The sequence below is a fragment of the Raphanus sativus genome, chromosome 1 (genome assembly GCF_000801105.2).
Source record: "Raphanus sativus cultivar WK10039 chromosome 1, ASM80110v3, whole genome shotgun sequence".
In the NCBI taxonomy this organism is placed as follows: domain Eukaryota; kingdom Viridiplantae; phylum Streptophyta; class Magnoliopsida; order Brassicales; family Brassicaceae; genus Raphanus; species Raphanus sativus.
The window spans coordinates 8794003-8803734 of record NC_079511.1 but is presented as its reverse complement, the minus strand read 5'-3'; the positions used below and the strand labels follow the sequence as shown (position 1 = coordinate 8803734).

General features: G+C 33.2%; 1 protein-coding gene and 1 long non-coding RNA gene across 3 annotated transcripts; one reads left to right on the top strand and one right to left on the bottom strand.

The window, feature by feature from the left end:
* Window positions 1–456: 456 nt before the first annotated feature.
* On the top strand, window positions 457–2111 carry LOC108844807 (uncharacterized). Of its 2 annotated transcripts, XM_057009493.1 has the most exons (4): window positions 457–796; window positions 1161–1404; window positions 1497–1691; window positions 1807–1889. In XM_057009493.1, exons 1-4 carry the CDS (start codon window positions 716–718, stop codon window positions 1887–1889), a joined length of 603 nt encoding a protein of 200 aa, XP_056865473.1. In that variant the 5' UTR covers window positions 457–715. The 2 variants fall into 2 exon arrangements, with proteins under 2 accessions (XP_056865473.1, XP_018473625.2); XM_018618123.2 differs by having other exon boundaries at window positions 460–796; window positions 1497–2111.
* Window positions 2112–5995: 3884 nt separating this feature from the next.
* On the bottom strand, window positions 5996–8022 carry LOC108853941 (uncharacterized). Its single transcript, XR_001949798.2, has 5 exons — window positions 7866–8022; window positions 7466–7787; window positions 7285–7376; window positions 7083–7191; window positions 5996–6922 (listed from the first exon to the last, which is right to left on the bottom strand). It is a non-coding gene; the product is annotated as an uncharacterized LOC108853941 (long non-coding RNA).
* Between the last annotated feature and the right edge of the window lie 1710 nt (window positions 8023–9732).

Here is a 9732-nt window from a genome sequence, read left to right as displayed (position 1 = left end):
TATATGTTTCTAGGCATGGCCACTTTATCCGAATCCGGAATCGTATCCGAATCCAAACCGAAATCCGAATCGAAGTAACGAAATATTCGGATGTTATGAGAGATCGGATATCTTATCCCAATAACAATAGGCCTTTTTGCAATTCTATGCAAGTGCCGGGAACCCAGTCGGAGAAGACTTATAATGAAATTGGGCTTTATAAACTGAAATGAGCCCAATAACAAGATAAGAGTATGAAATATGCAAGGGGGTAGAAAGGGTGTTTCAGATGACGTAGCAATATAGGACCGAGTTTCACGGTGATAGTAAATGACGAAAGTGACCCTTTGAGAAAAAAATAAAGGAAATTTGACAATTAGGCTTTTCCTTTTTTTTTTTTTAAAGTTAATTATTCTCCCAAACGTAGGCCGAGTCGGTGGATCTCAGCGTTTTCACGCGTCTTTAAATACACACCTCACCCTCTCCTTTATTTTCTCATCCAATTGTTATTTCCTCTCTTTCTCGATCTCTCGTTTTTGGATTTCGATAATACGAATAGAGGAAGATAAATTAGGGTTTGCTTCGATATCGATTGATTTCGCGCCACAGAGAAGAGACGTTCCGTAGGTTTGTCTGAATCATTAGGTTGTATTAGTCCTCCTGTCCGTATCCTCGCCCGTGTCCGTTTTTTGCTGTTTAAACCGATTCGATCTGAGAAAAGAAAAGAAAAAAAACGATGCCGAGATATTTCACATGCCCACCGCCCGTGTATGCGAGGAACTGGGCCAACGGTCAGAACTTGGTCGAATCGACTAAGGTTCGTTGAGCACTCAATTCTTGTGATTGATTCGCACCCGTGTGTTCCCCTCCCCTGTTCAGGGGGATTTTTGAATTCCTTATCTGATTGCTTAGGTTGTTAGATTGATTGCTAATAGATCTGTCAAATTAGTCTTAGCCTATCTATTATCTTGCTAATGGTATCGTGTGAACGTGTATGTTGTTTGGTTTGGTCTTGGAATTTTAGTCAACGACCATAGAGACGTGTTGTAGGTAGATATCCTATATATGTGTTTTACTCTTGCTTAATTGTTTTATTTGATATCCACGTAAGTGGGTTCTGGTTGTTACTCGATTATTCTCCCAAATAGTCTAAATCCTTTATTCTAATTCGATTATTAAAGATCGAAAGACCGATTATCGCGTCTAAGAAGGCGCACCGTAAAGAGAAGAAGGAGAGAAAGAGAGAAAAGAATGAGAAAACCATTGAACATCTATATCTACGTACCAAGCAAGTGTGCGATGAATCCGAACAACTTGAGAGGTCTTGTTTGACAGAAGAACATGACAAGTATCTGTCTGATGGTAGCCAAGACAGTAAGAAGAGAAGAAGGGAAGCTTCTCCTGCCGTTGAGAGTAATATTAAAGGTTTGTGTGTGTGTGTTTTTCTTTGAATTAGACGAATTTCATTTTTAAATATTCATAATGTTCTGAAGATCGTTAAATTTAATAATTTGCAGCTACGCCTGTAACTGGTAATCCTCTACGGATACGTTTCGTCTTCAAGAAACCTAAAGAATCTGAGGTTGTTGTCCCTCAAGTACCCCAAGAGGAGGATCTTGTTTGCTCCACCTCAGGGGCTGATCAACCCAGCAAAATATCAAGTTCTGTCTTAGGTCATCAAGAGAATCTGCTCTCCCCTTCTCTTGAGAGTGACAAGACTGCTGCTATTCTTTCTGAATCAAAGAAGAAAAAGAAACATAAGGCAAGCAAGGAATCACGGTACTGTTCACTGTTTGATGAACCTGCTCCTCCCAGTTTTTCAATGGAGGAAGACGGTAGCAACAGCGATGATGACTGGCTTTTTAGTGCAAGGCCGAAAGAGAATATTTCTACCAAGTCTATTATTATGAAGGAAGACGTGGTCATGGACTTGCAGAAGTCGGGGGAGTCCTGTTTTCCTAGCTCGCAGTTTCTGTCTGAAGTTGGAATTTTTTCATTGCCATACACAGTCCTGTTTTAGGTATCTTCGTAATTGTTTTGTTCTTTTATCAGCTTAGCCTTAGGCCTTTAACTTGTACAGTTCCACGAATTGTAACAAACACAAAGATCAATAATACTTAATGATTTCCCCATTTTTTTGACACTAATCTTGTGTACTATTTTATCTTATTCAAACTCTGGCCCCATTATAGAGACGATTGCAACAACTGTTTCCAATAAGTCCTGAGTTTATTGTGTCCAATTGCTTTCTCTCTTTTGTGCCTCGAGTTTGCTTGAAGAGTAATCAATTGTTGGAAGTGTTATGTTCAAGGAAGATGACTTTTTAAGACAGCCAGCGAATATGATTACATTCACATCAAGATTCTCAATCATCAATTTGGGGAAGAGGCAAAAGACAAACAGCTTAAAAGCAGAATCAAAAATTGCAGATTTAATTCTCGAAATGTCTCCCTTCACGTCCAAATTGTCATATTAAATAGTTGAAATCATCATCTTCTTCATTTTGTTAACCTAGTCTTTAGAGATTTTCTTTTTTCACAAGAACGCGCAATGGTTCTTGTTCTTTTTTCTTCTTCTGCTTTGGTGGCTGAAGCACCACTTTTATGGTTTAAGTTATATTAGTCATCTACAAAGTATCGCACTTGCTACTCACAGATCATTAATAGAAGGAATTTACAGTAGGGAAAGTGTTGCTGGTGTAAGAAATCAGCATGCAGGTTGTGTGCGTGTGTGAATATATATTACATTTACAAGTGCTAAAACATATAGTAGTAATAAACACTATAAGAAAAACTTTAGAGATTACATTTTAAAAGAAAAAGTTCTAAGAAAAAAACGAGTCAGAGAGATTAGAGGAAGGAATTGCGGAAAACAAAGAAAACATAGAAGAAGAGAAAGCGAAGAAGATATTAGCTAACCGAATCATTACTACATCTGCCTGCTCCGCATACCAGCTATTTACCAAATTCTAATTAAGTTTTATTTAAAATATAATCATTTCATTCATACCAGAAGAAGTATGTAAATTATAAATGAAAAACAATAATCTGCAGAATTTTTTTTTTGTCAACATCTGCAAAACTTAAACGTGATCGCTCTATCCGTTTTATTATAAGCTACACGATAAATCACAATGTTTAGTGTACGTTTGTTAAAGACCAAAACCAGTTGCCCAGTAATTTCCATAAGGCCCATTGTGTGCGTAAGCCCATTGTTCTCAAAATCAAGTAATATGAAGAAACAGAAAAAAATTGCTGAGCAAATCATAGTTTGGATTTCAAAGCCAGAACCGTGTTCTTTCGTGCACCCTAGGACATATCTATGTGTAATCCTTAACATATATATGCCCTGAAGACAGAAGTACACCGCCTATCAATGGGAAAGCCTAACCTACCCATTAAACTATTATCATCTCAACTTAAATGGAACATGAACATGTATTTTGGTATTTGATGTAACGAACACTACTTAGATGTATGATATGGCATATGCGATTTAGTCCGAAATATCTCATAATATATGAAAATGGATTATTAGATGTGTCATACACCTAGCTAGAGCTGTATTATGTCTTCATGAAGAAATTTTTGAAGTTTGATAATCATGTGTTGAGTATATTTATAAATTATAACCAATAGCCAAATTTCTCTTCAGTTTTTCTTCTTCTTGCTATACGTACTAACGTCAGCAACATTAGCTAATGTTAATACGTTACGTAACTTATATCCCTAGAAATTTGATCCACTTGTTCGAAATTAAAAGGAAAATGCTACGTTCCTCGCTGCTGACAAATTTCTCACATCGATACACCATACATATATACTATATTATTGTAAATATCCTAGAGGGAGATAAGGAACGATCTTAATTATAGGTTGCATTCAAATATGTTATATTAGAGAACGATACTTTTATTATTTACAAGTAAATCAAATATAGAATGACTAGGAGCGGCCCGCCCTGCGGACGGGATGAAAATTTGAAAGTAATTTAAATAGTTATAATAGTATTTTATTTATTTTTATTTAATTTGTTTTTATGTCAAATTTTTTTATTCTATATTTATATGAATCATTATTTTATTAAATTGTTATTCTTTATTCAGTTTCATTCTCATTATAATCAATTAAAATTTTCTTTACAATTAGTAAGATTGTTTATTTGAAATTTTATTCTGTTTATAATTTGATGTTGTAGAACTATTGATTTATTTGTTTAATTTGAAGTTATCTAGTTTTATTCATTCTCTCACATTATTTTATATTGTGTGTTTTTATTTGACTATAGAACTTTATATTTTATTTTTACACAGTTATGGATCTATGTTTATAAATGTGTATCTAATAATATGTATCTAATAATTAATAAATATATAATTTCAAAAAGAAACGGTCAGCTTTTGTGAGAAATTAACTGTCCAAACATCAGCCACCCAGTTGGATTAGAAATGGTGTTCCTGTGTTGGGAATGGTGTTCTTGGTGCTCACCCGTGATACTCGATTTTGGTAGAAAAAGTTCTATTGTTTGTTAGGAACAAATATGAGCATATATTAACTATTTTTTTTGCTTGGTCTTAACTCTTAAGCATATAATTTTAGGTTTTAGAGAAAGAGATTCATAATGGTGTTTATGTTCTAGTCGCCAGTTTGATCAGAAAATATTAGTTACGAAGGTGTTTTTATTGTCAAAATTTTGAAGACCTGTTAATAATTTTTTTTTTTGAAAAGACTCAAAATTTCATTTGAACTAAAATACAAAATATTGGATTTTCATTGCCAAGGTACTAAATCTTTTCCATTGTTTGCAGAAATTTTAATCCTAATTTATAGTGTAAACTATACATCATTATGCATATTTCTGTATACTTTTTAATTAGTAATAGCTTACTGGAAAGACATTTTCATTTTAAGTCATTTAAAAAAATATTTTATAGGTTCAAAAAATATACACAATCAAATAAATGAGAATATAGCCTCTTCTAAGATTTCATTTAATATTTAAGTTATTATTAACTATTTTTTTGTTTGGTCTTAACTCTTAAGCATATGATTTTAGGTTTTGGGGAAAGAGATTCATAATGGTGTTTATTTTCTAGCCGCCAGTTTGATCAGAAAATATTAGTTACGAAAATGTTTTTATTGTCAAAATTTTGAAGACATGTTGATAAAAATTGGTTTTTTTTAGAAGACTCAAAATTTCATTCGAACTAAAATACAAAATATTTGGATTTTCATTACCAGGATAGTAAATTTTTCATTGTTTGCAGATATTTTAATCCTAATTTATAGTGTAAACTATATATTATTATGCATATTTCTGTATACTTTTTAATTAGTAATAGCTTACTGGAAAGACATTTTCATTTAAATTCATTTTAAAAAAAATTATAGGTTAGAAAAATATATACAATCAAACAAATGAGAATATAGCCTCTTCTAAGATTTCATTAAACATTTAAATTATTATTGATCTTCATTTTTAGAAGCTTGATTATAAATTATGCGTAAACTGTTATATCTTTTCTTCATTTTTATTATCATTTCAGTTGAAATTGTTAGATATCCAGTCCCAAATTTCATTGTGAAAATTAAAATTTATAATAGGGTTATTGAAAATTTTATATTAAAACTTTTGTATTTAGATAGTATGAGTCCTTTGGTTTTTCTATTTTATTTTACTTTTATTAGCTATTTCATGTTTAAAAGAAATTTCAGAAAATAATTTTTTTTTTACATTTTCAATTTTATTTATTGATAAATTGTAAACTTCAAAAAGATATTTATTAAAAATTCATTAGTTAAAAAATTTGAGATATACTTAATTATAAAACTCATGAATTAGTAATTAATATCTTATACATTTTTAATATGTATGAAAATATTAAAACTTATATGTTGTAAAAATAACGGTTGTATATCTTTTTGACCTATGGGAGGATCCGAGGATCCCCTTTCACATGGGATTGTTATTCACTTTTAAGTTTATTGTTTTCGCAAGATTTTTATTCTTTTTAAGTTTATTGTTTGATGATTATTTCTTTATCGAAATAGTAGAGTAGTAATTTACTGTCACACAATTTCTTAGGGTTGTATTTATGTGAACACAGTCTTATTGTTTTATGAGGTCTGCCATTTTCTCAAAATGAGAGTTGAAATGGAGCTGTAAAAGTAATGTGTGTTTAATTAAGTGTTGTCTATTTGATTTATCTCGAAATCTCGTCATTTTTTCTTGTGTGGTTGTATACTGTCTTTGTATCTTATAAATGTAATTAACTATAATTAAATTTAGCTACATATATACGACGGAACAAAACCCATATTGATTAAACTATGAACTATGAAAGAAGCTACTCTATTGGCATTTTAGTGCACCGTATTCACTAACCAACCTTGTCATCCAGACCAGAGAGAGCAGTCATCACCTCCATATCTTGAAAGCTCAACGCAGGCCAAGCATCAGGTATAGCTCGAAAAAGAAAATATTCCTTGATTTCACCTGCAAATATGGCATTCTTTACTCTTTGGCTGGTCATGCTTTCTACTGCCCACAAAATAGTTATCATCTTGGCTTCATCCTCCAAATGACAACCAATGAACTTCCTCCTACTATGACAAAGCACCAGTCTATTTCACATCTCTGAGACCCCATGCCGCATCAACCATGGACTTCTCTTGCCACATTACACATAACCCATCCCTCCAGAGGGTCTCTCCATTGTTCTGTATAGAGTTCTTGTGATCCCACCTGAAATTTTAATTCTCCTCCTCTACTCTCTGAGACAAAAAAACACTCATCAGCATCACAAAAGTTTGTCTTTCCAGTAAAAAAAGAGAAATAAAAAGCTTTCCTTTTGTTCATATATTTGCATCTTCGCTTTGAAAACGGTGTCTTAGCTGTGTCTCTTTCCCAAATATTGTTTGCCAATCCAACGCTTTCTTGAAATCTGCAAGCATCCAAGAGCAGCGATTGAATAAACCTTAGACACAGCAGCAGCTTTACATGTCAAAATCACAGAAACATATCGAATCATATATCTTTGCTTCTTCGGTTACCCTTGAAAAATTAATGAAACCAGTTTGTAAATGAGATTTGATAGAATGTACCTGTTGCCACATAGTCAAGAGCCGCATAGCCGAATGTACCCATGATTTCTGTACTAAAATAGCTTGTTTCTCTCATGGGACCGTATTTTTCTAACACAGAGTCTGAAAACTTTCCATTTAGTTTATTGTCATGAAATAGAACCAAGTCAGTACCATTCTTAGTCCATTAAGACAATACTGAGAGTTCGAAAAGAGGGTTTACCAAGTCCAGCAAGATGTTCGAGGCCTTGATGTCTCAGTATATGACTTTAACCCGTAAGATCCTAAAGAGCGGCTTACACTGCACATCGTCCTCTTCAACACCGTTCAAACATAAGAACAAATAATCTCCTAAGAGTTTCAATAAAATCATGATTATGAACCCCATAACTGCAGAAACTTACCCTCGGTGGAACACTTGCCGAACTTCAAATCGGAGAAAAACACCGTCGAGTTAGCCATCAACCCGCGAATTAGTATAGAGAAGAGAGATGAGGAGACGATGATATCCAGAAGAGAATTACAAACATATTTATACCCGAAATGACAGAGCTTCACCGACGCAAACAACACATTAAATAGCTCATTGTGGGCGTCAGAGTTAATGAGATTAAACCCCAAGAACCATAAAGAAATCCGATTCAGTAACCGCGAAGAAACTCGAGCGTCATGTAGCCGTCGAATGTAGAAGAAAGAAGAAACACATGTCTTCACTTGTACGTTACCCTGGGCCGAAGACACAATCAGAATCTGAGCCCAATATCAAACAAACGTGCTGAGCCCAATATATTTAATCTAACGAACCTTTCACGATCTAAAGCCCAGAATATACTTTCATTTAACAAAGCGCTGCGCTTTACTCGTATGGACACGTGTAACGATGGTAGGAAGCGAATTAGTGACATGGACGACGACGTGGCATCACGGGAGGGATGAAAACAGTTCTTTATATATAAAGATATCTTATGGGAAATAATGAACTTGACATTCAAAACAAAACCTATATATACATATCTTCCTTGATCTTCTCTTCTTTGAGAGGTAAAGGACTAAATCCTTTTAAAAGTTAAAGCTTTTGATGGGACGATTAATCAAACTGAAATTTCTTCACTTCATAATATACCATATATTAAATGTAGTCGAATTAGTATATATTATATTAAATATTTTTAGTGTGAGTTATCATAAAGAAAAGTAGTTCTAAAAACAAAAGTACAGGGTATTGGAGCATACAAAGTGAAGTACGTGGCCTTAGATATGGTCGGTGCACAAAGTAAATAATAATCCTAGTGGACCACGTAAGGCGACTCCAAAAGTAGCAACAGGCCCTCGTGGTAACTCCACATAATGATTAAACCCTAACTAGCAGCTATGTAAATCAGTAAATATGGGGGAAATTTTTAAACTTTTTGTGAAGAATGGGGCAGAGGAACAAATTTATTCGAACTTGGGGTTTGTGAAGAATGGGGGGCAGAGGAACAAATTTATTCGAACTTGGGGTTTAACCTCACTTCAAAAGGCTATTTGATAACATGAGATCTGTTTATTGATTACCGTAGGTCGGGGTCTTGATCTTAGATTATAAAAACATATGATGATATATACGTAATATGCATCTTGTATATAACTATATATATCAAAACGGTATATAGGTTGGACTATGTGCATGCAATTTGTGTTAAATTTTGATTTCTTTGGTTGAAAAATGGAAGTCAACAAATAGAAACAAAGTTCTACCAAACACGGTGTATTGTATTAAATATTAAATGTGAGACGAAAGGATGAAAAGAAAAGAGTAACCACACCTAACCATAATCATCCCAAAACAAGTAAATGAAGAAAAGCTGTCATCATCCAAAGTATCTATAGAATAAATGACAACCAAGCGTCCACACTCCGTATATCTATGTATATATAGTTGTTACATATATACATATAAATATAGCATGCGATTTGTACAATATAATGTTTGTTGGTTTTCCAAAGCACATCGACATATATACGGATTTACATGCTTCCAATTGCAGTTATAAATCAGTTATATAGAATGATGTTTGTTTTGGTATTTCGAGATTTGCGTGTCTGAGTTAAAGCATTACGTTTTATGAATTGGCAAAAGTATATTGATTCTTTCTGATAACCACAAGAAGTAGACGAAAATTCATGACTCTTTGAAGATTGTGGAACATCATTTTTATTTTGTTTCATTTATATTTTATAAACGTATACAAATTATAACTAGTACTGCAGCGGGATACTATAGTGACGCATTTTCAGCTAATAAACAATTATAGTTGGTTAAATGCTAACTATAATACTACTTAGGTGTGTAATGTTAGCCGTCAGGCGTCAGCTGTGAATTGTCTATTTTCTATACACAAAAACTCTACCCCATCCCGTTAAAGATTCCAGAGAGCCGATTGGCTCAGTCGCTAAAATGGTACATTAGGAAAATGATAAATGTTTTGATTTCATAGCTATAATGAAATTCACATACTTACAAAAAATGTTTTGATTTGCTGTCTAGTGTTATTGAATAGTTTATTCGATTTCTAGCTAGGCTTAATCCTTCAAATGGTAGCATTATACCCTATCATTTGCATTTTATTTTGGGTTAATTATTTTTAAAGTTGATCTTTACGCAATAGACAATATCGTAGTGATATCCTTG

Excerpts from the sequence above, each read along its gene's own strand:
- LOC108844807 (XM_018618123.2), top strand. The coding sequence starts at position 716 with ATGCCGAGATATTTCACATGCCCACCGCCCGTGTATGCGAGGAACTGG. Across the intron at positions 797-1,160 it reads ACTTGGTCGAATCGACTAAG|ATCGAAAGACCGATTATCGC; the intron begins GTTCGTTGAGCA and ends CGATTATTAAAG. Across the intron at positions 1,405-1,496 it reads CGTTGAGAGTAATATTAAAG|CTACGCCTGTAACTGGTAAT; the intron begins GTTTGTGTGTGT and ends AATAATTTGCAG.